This window comes from Ostrinia furnacalis, unplaced genomic scaffold (assembly GCF_004193835.3).
Source record: "Ostrinia furnacalis isolate ACB-3 unplaced genomic scaffold, ASM419383v2 OfSCF2047, whole genome shotgun sequence".
NCBI lineage: Eukaryota > Metazoa > Arthropoda > Insecta > Lepidoptera > Crambidae > Ostrinia > Ostrinia furnacalis.
Genome location: NW_021132286.1, coordinates 354,289 through 373,729, shown reverse-complemented (window position 1 = coordinate 373,729; position 19,441 = coordinate 354,289). Strand labels below are relative to the sequence as shown.

At 41.2% G+C, this 19,441-nt stretch overlaps 2 protein-coding genes across 5 annotated transcripts in view; one reads left to right on the top strand and one right to left on the bottom strand.

Annotated features, from left to right (window-relative positions):
* The window catches only part of cdi (serine/threonine kinase), a 96,842-nt gene extending 85,967 nt beyond the window's left edge, over positions 1–10,875 (top strand). For 2 of the 4 annotated variants that reach the window (XM_028306752.1, XM_028306753.1), the window contains exons 10-12: positions 1,075–1,279; positions 4,632–4,836; positions 5,981–10,875. In XM_028306752.1, coding sequence (XP_028162553.1) covers positions 1,075–1,279; positions 4,632–4,836; positions 5,981–6,460 — 890 coding nt within the window. In that variant the 3' untranslated portion in view covers positions 6,461–10,875. Of the gene's footprint in view, positions 1–1,074; positions 1,280–4,631; positions 4,837–5,980 lie in introns of those variants that run through there. The other 2 variants (XM_028306755.1, XM_028306754.1) reach the window with 1 other exon arrangement.
* Positions 10,876–11,041: 166 nt separating this feature from the next.
* Positions 11,042–16,481, bottom strand: LOC114354389 (uncharacterized). Its single transcript, XM_028306756.1, has 5 exons — positions 16,405–16,481; positions 15,739–15,977; positions 12,345–12,514; positions 11,477–11,577; positions 11,042–11,162 (listed from the first exon to the last, which is right to left on the bottom strand). Exons 2-5 carry the CDS (start codon positions 15,747–15,749, stop codon positions 11,130–11,132), a joined length of 315 nt encoding a protein of 104 aa, XP_028162557.1. The 5' UTR covers positions 15,750–15,977; positions 16,405–16,481; the 3' UTR covers positions 11,042–11,129.
* Positions 16,482–19,441: the final 2,960 nt, after the last annotated feature.

The following is a 19,441-nucleotide window of genomic DNA, read 5'->3' as shown; positions in this document are numbered from 1 at the left end:
GCCGATCGTCTATTGTTATCATGCCACTACTCGGGCGCTCCCGCGCCGCTCGTCTTTTGTTTGGAACACACGCCGCGCCGCATCCAGCCCGTACAAAGCTGGCCACCACCAGGCTCGCGCGCCTGCACCGGCTCGCGCACATCATGCTGCTGCGGGACACGCACGCGGCGCCGCACCCAGCGCGCACCAAGCTGGCCACCTTCCGCGGCGTCAAGAAGATTCTGGAACCGCCGCGAGCTGCGCCGCCTTTTGCGTCGTGTCTGGAATTGCCGTCGCCGCTGGCGCGCGATGATGCGCTGTCGGACGACGAACCGCGGTGCGCGTCATTGCCCTCCTCACCAGGTCAGTGCCCTTTCTGTAATCAGTCGATCGTCACTTGTTACTTCCATTAGCGGGTGACGTCACTCATTACTCGGGCGCCCGCGCGCCGCTCGTCTTTTGTTTCGAACACACGCTGCGATCCAGCCCGTACAAAGCTTACGGCACCGCGCGCCTGCATCGGCTCGCGCACATCATGCTGCTGCGGGACACGCACGCGGCGCCGCACCCAGCGCGCACCAAGCTGGCTACCTTCCGCGGCGTCAAGAAGATTCTGGAACCGCCGAGAGCAGCGCCGCCTTTTGCTTCGTGTCTCGAGCTGCCGTCGCCGCTGGCGCGCGATGATGCGTTATCGGACGACGAGCCGCGATGCGCGTCACTACCGTCGTCACCAGGTCAGTACTCTCTCAACAGCTGCCATTGGCGTGTGACGTCACTTATGACTTGGGCGCTCGCGCGCCGCTCGTCTTTTGTTTCGAACGTGCGCGGCACGTAACTCGAGTATTCGCCGATCGTCATTTGTTACCATGTGACGTTAGCACTACTCGGGCGCTCGCGCGCCGTTCGTCTTTTGTTTGGAACACACGCCGCGCCGCATCCAGCCCGTACAAAGCTGGCCACCTTCCGCGGTGTTATGAAGATTCTGGAACCGCCAAAAGCTGCGCCGCCTTTTGCATCGTGTCTTGATTTGCTAACCGTTTTTTGATTGGAATTTGAACCTTATTGCGTTGTTGACAAGACACGTTTGTCTCACAGGTCTCAGCCGCCGAGGCAGCCTAGAACGCGCGCCGGCTCCATCAACCTCGCGCCGTCGGGCATCTTGCGAGAGTGGCATCTTCAGCGTGGCCAACGAGGAGCTGTGCGCCGCTCACCCGGCCGCGTGCTGCCGCGGCGCCGTGTGCCCGTGCTCGCTGATGGGCTGCCACCGCTGCTGGTGGTGGGCCCGGCTGCCCACTGAGTCGTGAGTATCAATAGAAGTTTATTGAGAAGTGGGAATATACTTCCCACTTATTTTTAAGAAGTGGGAATATAGTTGCCACTCGTTTCTAAGAGGTGGGAATATAGTTCCCGCTCATTTTTAGAGGTGGGAATATAGTTTCCACTTATTTTTAAGAAGTGGGAATATAGTTCCAACTCATTTTAAGAAGTGGGAATATAATTCCCACTCATTTTTAATCTCATTCCCTTGTTTTAAGGTCCAAAAACATTGAATTTTGAACTTACTATTCTTGTTAAAGGATCATGTCAACATTCTGAAACCGTTAATATTCTCGTCAAAGATGATGTCGCTTAATCAAGCCTCTTAAACAAAGTATAACATAAGGACAGATTTAATGACATGATTATTTACGTAAAAAAATTTAGTCTCAAATATTCGATCGACACTTATTATACAGGGTGTCCCGTAATGTAACGTCAAGCCGGAACTGGGTGTTGAGGCAAGTTATGCTGGTTATCAGAAAAATATAAAAAAAAATCTATGTGGCATATTTTCAAAATAATGGGCATTTTAAAAAAATCAAAAATTTCTACTCCAGGTGACGCTCTTTTTACTCGTGTTGCCACAAATCTTCACTTTTTCCAAATTTTTTTGTTGTTATGTAACCCTGAATAATGCTTCTCTAAATTGTTATCAAAATTACAAAACCAGCTGCTCCAGCTTGGATGAAAAAAATACATTATTCCCAAAAACATTTTCAAAATAAAAATTTTGCCTAGTTTAAACTGACTGTACTGAAAAAAAATTGTACTACGCGAGTGTGGCAAGTGACGTCATAATTTGGCGCATTTAGTAGGGATTCCAAAATGGTATAACACTTGGTAAATTCTTGCTGTAATTGTCGACAATTTTTGTTTTTTTGGAAATAATCCCGTTTTTAACTTTATCTACCTTGGTTAAAAATTATTATTCCAAGTGCAGGCAGAGCAGGTAGTAACGGCGCGCACGCACGGGTGACTTTTGTCACAGTATGTCAACTACTAATTACTGTCATGGTGACAAAAGTTTCTGTGACTGACTGTACGGTTGTCAGTCACATAAACTTGAATTTTGGGCACATTAGAATAATAATTTTTAACCAAGGTAGATAAAGTTAAAAACGGGATTATTTCCAAAAAACCAAAAATTGTCGACAATTACAGCAAGAATTTACCAAGTGTTATACCATTTTGGAATCCTTACTAAATGCGCCAAATTATGACGTCACATGCCACACTTGCGTAGTACTTTTTTTTTTCAGTACAGTCAGTTTAAACTAGACAAAATTTTTATTTTGTATTTTTTTTTGGGAATAATGTATTTTTTTTATCCAAGCTGGAGCAGCTGGTTTTGTAATTTTGATAACAATTTAGAGAAGCATTATTCAGGGTTACATAACAAAAAAAAAATTTGGAAAAAGTGAATATTTGTGGCAACACGAGTAAAAAGACCGTCACCTGGAGTAGAAATTTTTGATTTTTTTTAAATGCCCATTATTTTGAAAATATGCCGCATAGATTTTTTTTTATATTTTTCTGATAACCAGCATAACTTGCCTCAACACCCAGTTCCGGCTTGACGTTACATTACGGGACACCCTGTATAATCAAGTAAAGTTTCAACCACACCAACGAGTGCAGATCGCCATCGCCGGCGCGATCAAAGGCCAATGAATGATAGGTCGCGCGACTTATGAACAACCTATGACAGGCCTTTGATCACGCCGTGAATGCGCTGGCGATGGCGATCTGTAGGCGTTGGTGAGGTTGAAGCATTAAACTCTAATCCAAGATCGTTGATCGTCACTTGTTTCTCCATAGAAATCGACTTCGTGCGTGCGTATTTTGTTTTGTCATTGAACTGGAATAAAATGCTCGCGCGTTGATTTTCTTTTGTTTCGAACGTCATTTTTAAATATTATAGCGCCCTTCTGACCCACCGCACTACCAAACCACACTACCAGTAGTGTCGTGGGGAATATTTTTTCCCTTCTGCACTACCAAGCCAGTAGTGTCGTGGGTAACATACATCTTCATTCCCATCGACACTACTACCATAACTAAATGTAAAATTTGTAAAATTTTGGATTGTTTTGCAATAAATTATGTTTATAAAATATGCAACCCTAACCTCTCGGTACAAATTTGCAGTTTGACGGAATTTACTGAAAATAAAATATACTCGTAAAGGTCGCGGGAAGAGCCTGGATGCGGGCAGCGCAGGACCGTGCATTGTGGAAAGCCTTGGAGGAGGCCTTTGTCCAGCAGTGGACGTCATTTGGCTGAAACGAACGAACGAACGAACGAAAATATACCTAATATACCTAAAAGGGCCTAAAATATACCTAAAAGGGCTTATACCCATATAACTTTGCGTGAAAGAAAAACAAAAATTATTTTTACCCGACTGCGGCAAAGCAAAAGGAGGGTTATGATTTTGACAGGATAAGTATGTATGTATGTATGTATGTATGTATGTTCATCTGTTCCCTCGTAACTTCTAAACTACTTATCAGAATTCGACAAATGACATATCATTAGAAGCGTCTTAATTGTCCGCTGGTTATAGGCTATATGGGGTTTCACAAAATCTAATGTGGCGCCCTCTAGCGGACAAACCATACAGAGTAAAAAAATAAAGTTAAGATAAATGTGCCGTGTTTGGTATCATTTGAAAGTGCTTTACTTGTACATTTACCGTAACATGTACATAAGCCCTTTTAGGATATATTTTATTTGCAGTAAATTCCATCAAACTGCAAAATTGCGCAGAGGTTAGTGTTGCATATAAACATAATTTATTACAAAACAATCCAAAATTTTACAAAATTTACATTTAGTTATGGTAGTAGTGTCGATGGGAATGAAGATGTATGGCCCTTAAAAATTACCCACGACACTACTGGCTTGGTAGTGTAGAAGGGAAAAAATATTCCCCACGACACTACTGGTAGTGTGGTTTGGTAGTGCGGTGGGTCAGAAGGGGTCCTGATTAGTAATCAGTTTCAAGTCAAGATTGAGTGAATTTAGCGCCGTAACATTAAGAGTAGGCGCTTACCGTCGATTTTTAGTTGGCCGATAGTTGTGCCCGATTTTAAATTGTATGAAGAATCGGCCAAATCGAATCGGCGTAGTGCCGTACATGCCCATACTGATCATCTGCCTGACTAAACTATCGGCCGACGAAAAATCAACGGTGTGCGCCTACTCTAATACTCGTAATATGTTGAGCCGTATATTCGTTCATGTCACCAAGTTTTTATCTACATCTTTTTATCTTTTGTAAATACTTAAATGCCTCTACTTATCGATGCCAATAAACGTTTCTCTCCCAGCGAACCGGAGCGTTCCTTAGAGTCCAGCTCAACGGACGAAGACCGTGCGGGCCGCGTACGAGTCTGCAGCGCGTGCTTAGCGGCCTACGATCGTCTGCTGCTCCGGCGGCGCGCGCTCGACGACTCGGCTCTCGGCGCCGCGGCCTGCTCGCTGCGCAGCCTCGACGAGCTCGACGACGCGCCCGCCGACACACACGGGGAACAGGTAAGACAGAAAGAACAAAACGTATGGACAAAAACGTGCACTGGTGGACAAAAACGTGCACTGGTGGACAAAAACGTGCGCTGGTGGGCAAAAAGGTACACTGGTGGACAAAAACCTACACTGGAGGACAAAAAGGTACGCTGGTGGACAAGAAGGTATACTGCTGGATAAAAACCTACACTGGTGGACAAAAAGGTACATTGGTGTACAAAATACACTGGGGGACAAAAACGTACACTGCTGGACAAAAGCCTCCCCCAAGGATTTCAGCAAAGACTGGTCCCTTTTCACGTCGGGACATACTTCGTGCGGCGCGTGTCTAGCGGCCTACGATCGTCTGTTGCTCCGGCGGCGCGCGCTCGACGACTCGGCTCTCGGCGCCGCGGCCTGCTCGCTGCGCAGCCTCGACGAGCTCGACGACGCGCCCGCCGACACACACGGGGAACAGGTGAGAAAGAAAGAACAAAACGTACACTGGTGGACAAAAGCATCTTCCAAGGATTTCCACAACAACTGGTCCTTTTTTTACGTCGGGACGTGCTTTCGATGCGGACAGCCGGCCGGTGAAAAAGTATGCCTTCGTTTCAATTGCACTGCTGGACAAAAACCTCCTTCAAGGACTTCTGCAAAGCCTGGTCCTTTTTTACACCGAGAAGTGATTTATAGGGATGACCAGTAGATTACTTTTCTCGCCAGCCATCTTACCCACTAAAACCCGACGGTGTCTATCGCCCAATGAAACAGAGCGCGCGTTATTGTCCTAACTTTGACATTCGGTCACAGCACCGTCACAGGTAACGGCTGCCTACAACAACCAATCCTGCACTGCTCGTATACCGTCGGTAACTAGTTGGGTACGTGGATTGCATTGTTCCCTCTGCTCAGAAGATTGAACCTAATCTCAAAAAATCTTGTGAAAGTTAGACAGCACTACCAGTACTGAGGTGACGTACTGTGCTCCTTATTTTTATAGCGGATTAAAAGCTTGTTTTAATATGATATGGGGAAAATCCCATTAACGTCTACGCACGATCCATCGCACGACACACGTCCACATTGGATCGTACATCTGAGCGCAGTGAATCGTCCCACATGAACCTTGAGGCATGAGAATCCCCAATTTAACACTCCATCTCTCCCACAGACGTACTGGTCCGCATGTCGTCGCGAGGCGGAATCCCTGTCTCCCTTCCTCTGCGGGCGCGCGTCCTGGTCACGTGGCTCCAGCGAAGACTCCTGCCACGTGCTGGCCCGCTGCTGCTGCCGCCCGCCGGCCCCTCGCACCGCCAGCGTCTATACCGACAGCAGCGATGACGTAGCATCCCTAGCCGGCTCAGACAGCCTCTACGCCGACGAGAGACTCCCTCGCCACGTCAGGTCAGCCCAAATATCCAAAATAGTGGAGTATTTCGAAAGGAAAGGCGCGGACTTCACGTGCGAGCGCAGCTTCGGCCGGTCCCGGTTTAAGATGAAGGACCGCGAGTGTACTGTTGATGTCAAACACCGTACCAGACCAGATATAGCTGAGGAGGGCTGCGGCAGGCGATGCGTCGCGCAACAGCGCCTGATGATCTGCGAAGGCGCCGTCAAGTCGAAACTCCCGCTGTTTGATCGGAAGTCGTAGCGCGGGCGACACTAGGCGTAGCTAGTTTTGACCCCGACCGTTTAATTTGATTGTCGGTTTTACTATTGCAAGACAGAGACAATGTGTTTAGCTACGTCACTAAGGAAAACAGTTGACTACTCATCAATAGATGGCGTTGTACGCTGTTAACTCGCAGTGGTAACAGTAAGCAAATATTTTCATAGTTTTAAATCTACACTGACAAATCGATAGAATCAACTTATTTAAGACTTAATTGTTTTTAATATCCAATCGTTTACCTATGTAACTGTAGTGAAATAACTAAACTTAAAAATATTGACTGAAGTGCTGTGCTCGTTGTGAAATTCAATTAATTAGCAATAAATAAAATACAAATTATCTTATTGAACGAATTAGTGTTTAAGGGGTCCTAACGATATTTCTAGTTACGCCTAAGACGTAGTAGTCAGTACGGAAATTTATTTTAATTACGCGTCGCGACCTTTGGTTCGTACGGTGATACGGAGAGCGACGATGTCAGAAGAGGTCTCGTACTCGCTTGAGTAAGGACTTGTGTATTTCAGAAACAGTAGTAGTGAAAAATATTAAAACAATATTATAAATGAGACTAAGACGTTTGCGTATGTTGATATTTTCTTTACTGTTAAATATAATGATGATTCGAATACCAACCTTATTTTATTACATCATCAGATAGTTTATTAAGAACGTACGCAACGTTTCTAAACGAGCCGCGTTATGCTCGAGTGGTCTAACTTCGATTAGTTATAAATCGGGTGTACAAATCGGGTTTTTAAACCTTTAAAGATATAGACACCTATTTAGTAAAATTAAGACTTATTGAGTAATTTATGAGTTAGTTCACTCTGGCATAGCCCGGTTATATTAACGGTTAAAGCAATATTCCCAAGGCTAGTGCCGACACGTCCACGCACGAAGCGTAGCGAACTATCACTAAGTGATCGAAGGACATTACTCGCGACCGAGTACGATTCGACTGAATATTTGTTAAGCATTTCATTATAATTTCGTATAGATTGAGATTATTGTATAAGCGACAGGACCGTTGTGTCGTCCAGTCGTCGGTTTTAGCCTATCCAGCCGAGTTAGTCGATTCTAGTTTAATATGTCGGTCTGAAGCTAGTTTCTTAGATCTCTGACTTTTAACGTCTATTAAAAAAGTATTTTGTTCTTTGTTAGCATCGATATACTTAAATTTACATGTAAATACATATTTTAGGTTAATTTTTTCATTGAAGTTATAATTTATATACAGTATTATATACGTTAGTACTTGCCAGTTCACATTAAGAATGTAAATATGTTTTAAGTTTTATATCGGTCATAATATTTAGTTCTTTTACTAAACACTATGTTTAAGTACTTGTTCTTAATTATATTATAGCTAATAGTTACATATATTTCTTTTTAAGAACTAATGAGAAATTTACTTATACAATGGATAGATTTGGTTTTACTACAGTCATAGTTGAGTTATTTATAAAGTTTTATTTCATATTTACTTTAAATTCATAATATATTGTTTTTTTTTCATATTTTCGAGCCACCATTTTGTATGTATACTAATCGCGAATAAATCGAAATTCGTCCTAATTATTGATGTAAAATTATATTTGTATAAGAGATACGTGTTGCTAGTCCTAACAAAAGTGTGAACACAAGTTTGGACGTCAGTCCGTCGTATAAATAAATTACATTTATATATTTATTCTATTTAACGGTGACGCGATCGACTACGAACCGACGAGTTCAAAATTATATCAGCAGCGGAAGCTGTCGTGACTTATTTAACAAATCAGTGTACAAATATGTGTCAAATCAAACATAACTCGAGAACTATATGCAGAATAACAAAATACTTCTAGCAAGATTTGCGTTTACGAGATCGTAAACATAAATATTGCTAGAACAATGTCTATAATAAAACAAATATTTTTGTAAATACAGTATTACTTATGTATTTAATATTTAAACATCCATATGTATTTACTGATCATGGTTGATTGTTAAAGTCAGGGTATCAAATGTAAATACGGGACGAGAGATCGGCTAGGTCGTAATCCCCACATATAAATACGACACGATATATAAATTCAGTATAATATAAAAATGAGCAGTTTAAACTCAGAAACTGCTACGAACCAGTGCCAAAATAATTCATTTCCATATTTTAAATGAGTATTAAATATGTATATACTGCCTTACGTTACATTATGTACACAATAGTTCGGAATTGGTGTTGAAACATACTTGGGATACCAGTGAGCAATTAAGTATCCGTCCAAGAGAATCCGGTGTAGAGCATTATTCGGTAGCTTTAACGTAGCGCTTGCCTCGACGAGTTGCCAATCTGGACACAAGACTGATCATTTTTCAAGCAGCTTTTGCAAATCTTCAGATTTCATCGCTTAAGTTATCGTTTTCAGCAGCTCACTTACAATAAATCCAACTGAATCTTCCAAATAGATTGATATGAAGTTGTTGTATTGAAAATCTTAGTAGTCTCCGCCAGTCTGCTAGATACCCTGTCTAGTGTAAGTAGTATAAAGCGTCTAGTGAAATTATTTAACGCGATCTACATGTTTTGATTTTGTTGTTACTAATTCCCTTCTAATCTCATATTTAAATATTATATCTATGAATATTTATCGCTTTGTGAAAAGGTATCTGATATACCTCAAGCATTATTGTTGCGTCATATTGTTCGTAAATAATGTTACAAATACACCTATTTATGTTGCTATATGTTAAACAGCAATCGCTTATCGGCGATTCGATACGCTAGTGCAGTCCAACGTAGGAGTCGATAAATTTATGTATAATGATACGAGTAGGGTTAACGCCCGGTCTCTACGATTTAACACAGTTCTAACTCAGATCTTTCATGACGAAAGCTGTAAATATTGTAACAACGAAATTATTAAACGAACAATCTAATCATCCCTCTCACTCATTCAGGCGTCTCCTTATTGAGTGAGAGAAATGAATAGACTTGAAATAAAAAAAACTGTGAGGATTAGCCCCAAGGGTTAATTAATGGTTCCAAAATTTACTAATTTGCATAATTGAGTTTCAAATAATCACCTCCAAAGAAACTATAAGAAATCAATGTAAATAAGCATCTTAGATCGTAGAGGACGAGGCGTTTAGAAATTTAGTATATTATGTACTGTCAGATGTACCTGTAGTGCCCGTTGGAAAGACTAGAAATAGTTAACGCGGCTTGCGCTCGGTTTCGGAATTTGACAACAAACGTTAACAGGCTGTTAACGTTTTGTTAACATGATTGAACCAATCTTATTTGAAATGCGTTCATTCTGAAACCGAGGGTCAAATATGAGGCTGAGAACAATCAGAAATAAGGTGTGTGGAAAAAAAAACTTTGTGGGATGAAACAAATTTTGCTGTTGACTTGTACCTAATGTACCAGCCCTTCAAATTATTTTAACGTAGGTCAGATAGTCGCTATAAGATTATTTTATTAATTTTATTTATATTGCCTGTAATTTATTATGTTTTGATTGAGAATATTAGCAGATACCTTTTATATTAGATAGAGTACCTATCGCTGATGCAGCGAAACAATGAACATTCAGAATCAAGATTCTGTGTGACTGTACCACGACTTGGACACGAATTTTAGTGTGCTTTGCTTCAGCAATTTGAAAAAATCTTACAGCCCAGTCAAAAGCATAAACAGCGCTGGCTAATTTATGCCTTATCAAGTTTTTCATAAGGGATAATTTAGCTTCGCGCTAAATCTTTGTTATTCGCTTTCGCTTATAACGACAACTTAGTAACCAAGCGGTATTCACCGAATGCAAACGAGTTGAAGTGCACTAGCGTAACTAAGCCTCGAGTGCCAACAGATGCGTACTATTAAGATGTTAAACTTGTTATTTTCTACCGACAGGTGTAACTTGTGTCGGCGTCGAGAATGTTTCAGCACTAACTGTCTTGCCAATTATAATAGTTTGCTAAGCGAAGGCAGAGTTACACCGTATTAAGCATATCAGTTCATACCTAGATAGCGACTAGTTAATTTGATAATGTTAAGGTTAGACTTTGTCGCGAGCGAGGAGTTTTGGAATCCAAACTACAGAATCATGTTGCCTCTTTTTTTAATAATTTACAGACGCGTCACCGCGCTGTAATATGCAGATAGCGCCATCTGTTGGTCCAAGCTTTAAGTTTGCAAACAAAACTCCTTGCGCGCGAACGCTCGGTTACGTATAAGTTTCCTTGTACATAATCCTAACGTTCCTCGTTTGTAAGGCACTAACGATTAGAAGTTTTGTTAATACGGTTGTGTCTTTTACATGCCCAGACTTATATTAGTTATAGTTGTGAGCCCTACCAAGGCAGTTAATAATTTGTAAAATGAAGGTGGTATTAAATATATTTTGTTTCAACGCGGCTGTTTCATTAAAAGTAAAAATCTAAACCCTCCATTACGAGATGTAGACTATAAACGCACTTTTAGCCCATAACGAAATAAATATAACTTAAACGTGACTGCCAGCAGTATGTCGCAGATGTGAAATGGATCATTCATTGAAATTAAAATTACACTTCGGAACATTTGTAAGATTATTATTTATTCTTCGGGACAATGTTACTAAAACGTTATTTCTTTTCAATCTGCGCGGTCTTTTCGTGTTTGGAGCTATTCGTACTTCTTGTCTTCTAATGGCCATTTCTAAAAAAAATAACACATTACACAGTAGAAAATAATTTATGTGCCATATGAGTCTACCATAAACATTATTTTGTAAGTTTTCATCGTCCAAAGCCCGGTCTGTGAGCACGTAGAATTTTGTCCAATAACCCCTAGCTACCCATCCTTATCGCTCGCGCGTAATTATATTGCTGTCGCGGCTGTCATTGGACAAAATTCTACGTGCTCACAGACCAGACTATAGCTAGAATCTAGATAGTATCTATGCGAGAAAAAACACCACGTAGAACGACGTAATACGGAAACTATCAACTGTTTAATTAAAAAAAACTTACGCGTCTTTTGTCGTCGATCCTTATACCGCAAGGGCCTTTGTCCTCAACATGGAGTCCCAACATGACGTACAACGGCTTCGCCCACCCCTCTGGGTCTGCTCCTGAAGATACAACAGTGTGGTAAGTATTTATATTGGAAAAACATAACCTTTCTGATGCAGTCTGATAAAAAAGAAGACCTCACGCTGACAAAACGGGTTAGGGTGGCGCTATGTCCTCATATCTGTCCTCTAGTCGCCTCTTATGACATCAACAAGGAAAATGTCTCGGTGTTCGCTATTGATCAACATTCAGTGTCGAACTAACCCCATAAGCAAATTAAATTGCTTAGGGTATGACGTTTTGGGGGGCACCAAAAAGCAACAGACGTGTGAATTGCTAGGGCATCAAGTAGTCTTAAGAACGAAGCAGTAAGCACACTTATCATCCCGGAAACGGATCGTAACCGTATCAACTCGAGGCAGTCAGTATTCTTTGCATGAAATTCTGTACTGCAACGCACACTTATCCGCACCGTAATGTAAACATCTCGCCTCGGCTGACTGCGAGGCGAAAGGTAATACGGTGTCCCTTTCCGGGTTGATAAGTGTGCTAATCCAACCGGCCAATGTGGAAATCATTAGGGGAGGTCTATGTTCAGCAGTGGACGTCCTATGGCTGAAATGATGATGATGAAAGTTAAACGACATTTAGTATGAAAATCCTTCGACGTTACGATGTAGCTCTTCAGTTCGGATTGGAAATCAACTTGGAAATTTTTAGTTGATCGCTGTTGCTCCACGTTAATTATTTGCATAACGCGGAGGGCCGACCCCAAATAAAATGGGAATGGGCCTGGCAAAGAAGCTGTTGCTCCACGTTCTCTCACCTGTCTTGACGGCCACAGCGAACAGCGCGAGCAATAGCGTGCCGCCCAGCACGGAGAACCAGGACACACCGGGCGCGCCGCCCGAGCTGCCGCCGCGTGACGTCGCCGAGTCGCCCTCCTCTAATAGGCGCTTGCGCTCCAACGCTTGCCGACGCGCCTTCTCCTCCGCGCTGGAAGGTTCATTCGTTCCGTAAAGTCCGGTCGCCGAGCATATAGAACTTCGTCCAATGACCCCAAGCTACACATCCTTATCGTTCGTTTCAGCCAAATGACGTCCACTACGGGACAAAGGCATCCCCCAAGGTTTTCCACAATGAACGGTCCTGCTCTGCCCGCATCCAGGCTCTTCCCGCGACCTTTACCAGATCGTCGGTCTACCTAGTAGGCCTGCCCACGCTACGTCTTCCAGCCCATGGTCGCCACTCGAGAACTTTTCTACCCCAACGGCTATGTGCATAGCTCGTAGAGACGAGCATAGCCTGCTCCATTGCCCTTTGGGTGACCTTGAGCCTTCTTATGAGGCCCATAGTTACCATTCGCACGTAATTATATTGCTGTCGCGACTATACGACGGGCGGCCGTAGTGAGTGAGCGAGCGTGACAGCAATTTACACGCAAGCGATAAGGATGGGTAGCTTGGGGTCATTGGACGAAATTCTATATGCTCGGCGACCGGACTTCTACTGCGAACGCGATACGCAATGCACCTGGATGCGGGCAGCGCAGGACCAGACGTTAGGGAAACCGATGCCTTTGTTCAGCAGTGAACGGCGTTATGTTGAAAATAACGATATGTACATTTTGTATGGATAAAAAGGCAGGTAATGCAGGTATTTGACCGAAATCGCACCTGGTGTTAAGTGAGTGCACATTAACATAAACAGCGACATATTGTTGCAATGCTCAAAGAACATAAATTAGCAATTAATAGTAAAGGACGTCTACAGCTGTACAAAGGATTCCTCCAGGGATTTCCACCCGAGCGGTCCTGCGCTGTCTGAATCCAGAGGTGCTCCCGCGACCTTCGGTACTTCGGTAGATTCCCGCGACTCGATTTGTTTACCTTAGAGTCATTCGGGGTAACAGCACGCGGTGGGTAAAAGTACGCAGTGGTCCGATCTCCGACAGGGGTGGGGGTGCCGAGATCTGTGTTTGTAAAATAGAGTGGCGCTACTGTCGCCGTTTAGGAGCCACGCGCCGCGCCGACGCAATCTAAGTACTGGTCGCGACACGTCGCCGAATACTTGTAGCACGCTTAATTCGTTTAATTTTTATGCCACGGAAAAGTGTGCTGTAGTTAAATGGATAGCTCTGTGCCAGTAAGTATACTATATTTCTATTGTTCATTTAATGTAGTTTTGATCTAAGTTTATCATATTCGTAAAAAGTATTTAACGTGTGTGTTGTGAATGATTATTTGGTATATTTGCCGATTGGGGTAAGAGTACGAGATTAATAGTACGCACGCGTACGTTTACCCCCGTTGCGCACTTATACCCCAAATGAAATAAAAATATCAAAAATTGTTCAATCTTTCAGAATACTTACACCAAAATGCCGAGAAATTACATAAGGAATGCCCCTCAGCGAACCCTCATCTCATCTCAGATGACCAAATAATGAAGGCCAATTATTTTGATCTCAAAGTGTGACTATTGCCAATATAAATAATATAATTTAAGACAAGATTTACATTTATAATAGATACAGGGTGGAATTTTGTAATGCCACCTGGAGGGAAAGTACTCTTAGTGATAGATCGCCCGGTGCTTTGTCCTGCTGGAAGCTCTTCTGGAAGGACTGGTCTTTTGTTCTAAACGTCCTGCCAGAAGATTATCGCAAGTCCTGCCCGCAGTACGCAATTTGTACGTGTTTGCTTGCTGGTCCTTCCAGCAGTACGGTGACCTTCAAATTTGAACTCATCCTCACCAGAAGTAGTAAACACTTGGTTAGTGTTTATTAAATAAAAAGTCATGTCGTAGAATCATTTTGTTTAACCAGTATTTTACTTTTCTTAATATATTATAAACTTGTTTATCTTCTTTCAACTTAACTAATAGGAACTATAATAAGGAACTTTAAATTAATTACTTTGGTACGTCACTTTGTATTAGAAATTACACCTATCACTTACAAATACACTACAAATTAAAAACAAAAACAAGAAATAAATTATAAATGTTTGATTAGGCTGGAATACTTCACATTCATTATAATATTATCGCCAAAATGTTGCCGACTCCACGCCCGGCGCGTCAAAATGTGTCGCGCGAGCGCGAACGCGCTGCCCCCGTGTATACTCGTGCGCCATCGGGCTCCGACTAACGGTTAGTCGCATTTTTCGATCTTGGGCACTATTGGGTGAGAGAGAGAGAAACACTCTATTTTTTCGTGTAAATTTGAAATTTGTACAATGTATACTTACGGAACTGTGATCTTTTAATTTTGCGTCCTACCGGAAGTACTTTAAGTCCTGCTGGCAGGACTCCGGGCGATCTATCATTAGTACCTAATGTAGAGGAATCGAACCAACTAAAATTTGTTAAAAATTACACCCTGTATTTTTATTGCATCGATCGTTAGGGTTAAATTTATGGATGAAATCTCTCTAACAAACTTGCTTAAATTAAATGAAAGGAAAACCATGAAATCTTAAATTATTTGAATTACCTATTTACAAAAAATTGTATGGTATGATATTTCGTAAAATTTTCAAAAATCTTTGAATGGAGTTCTCTTTGTTTTCAAAAATTAAGGAACGTTTTATTTGAGTAAAATTTTCTATCTAAAATATTAAGAGTACTTTCCCTCCAGGTGGCATTACAAAATTCCACCCTGTATAATACAAAGAGTTCTTATTTTTTTTTAATGTTATAGTTCTTAAAATGGTATTTACAAGATTAAATAAATATTGATTATTGCCAATCTTAATTGTATTCTCTAAGAAATCTGAATGCGTACGTTTACCCCGCGTGCGTAACTTTACCCTAAGACTTGCGTTTGCGTAATTTTACCCACACATCGGGTCAAGAGTACGCATTGGAAAAGTTTTCAGTTAAGCCTAGGTAGGGCTAAAACTAATTAATCTTGATGGAATTTTTTCTTAAATAGTGAAAATTTATTAAATATTCTACAGATTTAATATCATAACATGCCAATTATATAATTATTTATAGGTCTGGGAGGCCATCAAAAAAAAAGTGCGTGCTCTTGACCCGAATGACCATAATACCTACCCACTTAGGATTTCTACTTTTAGAGGTTTACGGTTACCGGGTGAATTATTATCACTGTAGGTTTAACAAGTGATACCTATCTACCTACTGCGTTATCATGAAAGAATATTCCATCTACACAGGTCCTACTTTATTATAACTCTTAAAAATTCACTTACCAATCGCACATCTTGGAACTTTAACAATTTAGTATTCATAAAATGTTAGAATACATTGTACGGGGTGGCTGATTGATTTCGTTTTACACCACTATGTTTATGTTATCATTTTTCTTCACAATATTTCTCTGGGTTTCCATGACATTGACAAAACTTCTGCCAGAATGACATTTCGACGCCATAATTTGACAATATTCTTCTAAAAAGATCTTTAATCACTTCTTATCATGGAGTTTACACTGAAAAGAAAACGTGGCGTTATTCATCTAGATTCTAGACACAAATTCGCATTGTGAAAAACATGTCCTCCCTTTCAACTACTGCTAGTAAAGATCAATCCCTCTTTACTCCTCTTGTCTCATCCATGCTTCTACCTGCCTCGCAAACGAACCGATGGGAGAGCGTGTTCTACTGCTCAGAGGCTCTCTTCTTTTGCGCTATACTTTAGGTACTTCTAAAATCAAACCCACCAAACCTAGTTCGACGAAATTAACAGAGATGGTAAGACCCAAGGAAAGACAGGATAGAGCAGTTTTTATCCCAATTTGCGAAAGATAGTTGTGGAACTTGCGCGAGATGTGCGCCTTTCTGTGAGAGCCCGTGATTCAGTAGGTAACTAACGCAAAGCCGCAAGCTATATCTAGTAAAGAATGATGAAAAGCTAACCGGCGCGTATTTTGAGCACGTGCACCCAAACGGTGTGCCCTGCTGCTGGTTGCAGCTGTTCTTGACGGCGCTGCGGCAGCCACGCGAGAGCATCTTGTACAGCAGCGCCAGCACGCCGACCCCAATGGCCAGCCCCGCCGCCACCGGCACCCAGTCGCGGTCGTCGCGGTTACTCATCGTATGCGTTGGATACTTCTGAATGGAATAAATCTTTGCCACAAAAACATAGATCATGAGACCGCAGCGTGGTTGGGACGCTGATTTTCAGCGAGCACTTCTGAAGATAGAAAATTGACATTATTTCAAACAACTGCCCTCACTATTGGGACCTTAAGATCGCTTTCTAGAATAGCTACCCTCACTCTTGGGACCTTAAGAAAATCACTTTCTAGAATAGAGTCGAACGCCTAACCGATCAATGCTTTGCTCTACGCAAAAGCATACGTTGCATGGTCAGACTTTTTTTTATACGAAGTAAGTACTCGTCGCGGCTACTCATCGTATGCGTTGAATAAGTAGGTACTTCTGAAGACAGAAAATTGTCAATTTTCCAAATTATTGCAAACATCTGTAATGTTTCTCCTATACCCGTGTCACTGTCGCTTTCTATAGCGATAAGACCGTCTTAACCGTGAAGTTTAAGGTTTTGTTTATCTTCTATAGCCAGTTTAGTGTGGTAAGAGTAGTGAGTAGGCCTACTTTGATTGATACTGAATTCATCATCATCATCATTTCTTCAACCACAGGACGACCACTGCTGAACATAGACGGTAGACCTCCTCCAATGATTTCAGTCACAATATAGTAGGAAGACCCTTCCTACCCAACTCATAAGTTACTCTTTCTTACAGATAAGACTGGAGAACTGTTAGTTATTTATAGGATAACTCACTCACACTCCAGAAAGTAACATTGTAAATTACTTTGTATGCTGTGTAGGCGGTAGTTGGTTTATAATAATGTGGGTTTATATTATCACGTGAATTTCAGACGCGAACTCGTAACATCATTGATTAGGAATTAGTTCACAATAAATTTCCATTCAGCTCTGAGATGTTTTTTTTTTGGATTTTGTACATTGTTTGCTGCAAAATGTCTGTGTCTGTCAGCCTGTCAGTATGAGGTGAACGTGTCATTAATGTCCATGTGACTGTTATTTTTATCCTCTTTACTCTCTGCTTTTATTTTTCCGCGCCTTCTTTCTTGACTCCCGTAACTTTTGATACCCCGTCCCGACCTTGGGCATGGCTTTAGCACATTAGGAAAATTAATAAATTGAAAACACGCACAGCAATGTTGAGTAAGCTATTGCACTCTGAACTCTTTAATCTTAAAAATATTATAAGATCGGTAGCAGTCACAGGACATAGAAATGTGGTAGCAGTAGATACTGCTTATTCTTAGCGACAATTTCTTTCCACTTTATGTGCCACTCTGAGAATCGAACTCACGATTTTCTGGTTCAAAGTGTAAGTGTAACTAGCATTTTCACTAGCAACTCCACGAACTTGCTTATATCTTTCGTTGTATTAAAAGTTTATTTACTTACTTCGTTTAAAATCATCCAACTATCTTCTGACAAGTTTATTTGTAGGTACCTAGTGAGTAAGTAGGTATTCATTGTGATATGTATTGTAAAATTATTATTAAACCGCCTTAGAGCATGTTTTGAGTTTCTACTGAAGAATATAAATTAACAATAGCAGTTAAGATTATAGATAGGTACTTACATAAGTAACTACCTAACCACATTACAACAATACGATACGCGATGGCTACCTAAATTATTTTAAAGAAATGTTTTATGAAAGCTACTGTGTTTCTTAGAATTCTCCCATTTGTGCTGGTTGAAAGAGGTTCACAAAACAAACATGTCGCGAAAGTTTCATGTATGGCCTTCATTGGAACATTTAGAACGTCATTGAGGTCATCCACTTATTTCAGAGAAGTTCAGGGGATTTTTCGTAGTTTTAATCCCAGTGTTACTATAATCTTAACACCAAAAAATTACTTTGAAAGAGATTAAACTAACCTACTAAATACCTAAATGCTACCAAAATCTCATGGTCATTAACAATTTTCATTAGAATATAAAATATATTGCAATGTTAAATTAAGTTCCACATAATTTAATGCATAAGTTTGGAAGAATACCTACGTTTTTTTACCATAGCAAGCCAAGCATGCAATTATAATAAATTCTGTTAAAAACAAAACTAGGCGTAGGTATGCATGTAAGGTAGGGGAGAAGGAGGTAAGATGGGGTGGCGGGTAAGACGGGGTACCCAGCAAAAATCACAGTTTAAACTGACCAATCACGCTTGTTCATACATCGTTCGATGCTCCGCCATGACACCTGTCAGTCGCCCGGCCATTAACATCATAAGTGCACGCGTGTAAAATATATCTTGAAAAAACTGTTTTGCTGCAAATTGCTTGTCATATTTTCTTCTGTTTTGGCACGTGACTATGGTTTGTTTAATAACGCTAGCTGATGATGTGTGGCTGTGATTGATGCTTAAACAAACCTATAATAAGGTAGGCATTGCGTTTTCTAGAGATTGCCGTTTGTTTTTTTTTTCCTTTGAATATTATTAGAAAATGGCTTAGCAGGCAAGATGGGGTAATGACTTCTCCAAAACAACTCCTTCCCCTTCCGGTTACCAAAAAAACCTTTCGTGTTACTAAAAAACGTGGAAAACACAAATTATCACGTCGTCTCCCTACAAACAAGAATTATAAGTCACCGCCCAAAAGAAAAAAAATGCTGAACAGAAGAAAATTGAGAAAGTAGAAACAAAAAAGAGAAAAGAGGAATTGAAAAAACACAGAAGAAAGCTACTACAAAAACTCAAGCAAAAACAGCAAAACGACGAAAAGTTACAGAGACTTCATCTGAAAATGAAAGTGAAGAAGAGGATACACCATGTATGATGCAGTGAAGTATATTCCGCTTCCATTGAGGGGTGGATATCATGCTCACATTGTGGAAGATGGTCACATAATAGCTGTGTGGGAATTGATGACGATGACGACG

Excerpts from the sequence above, each read along its gene's own strand:
- LOC114354389 (XM_028306756.1), bottom strand. Across the intron at positions 11,578-12,344 it reads CGCTGTGGCCGTCAAGACAG|GAGCAGACCCAGAGGGGTGG; the intron begins GTGAGAGAACGT and ends TTGTATCTTCAG. Across the intron at positions 11,163-11,476 it reads GGATCGACGACAAAAGACGC|AAATGGCCATTAGAAGACAA; the intron begins GTAAGTTTTTTT and ends TATTTTTTTTAG.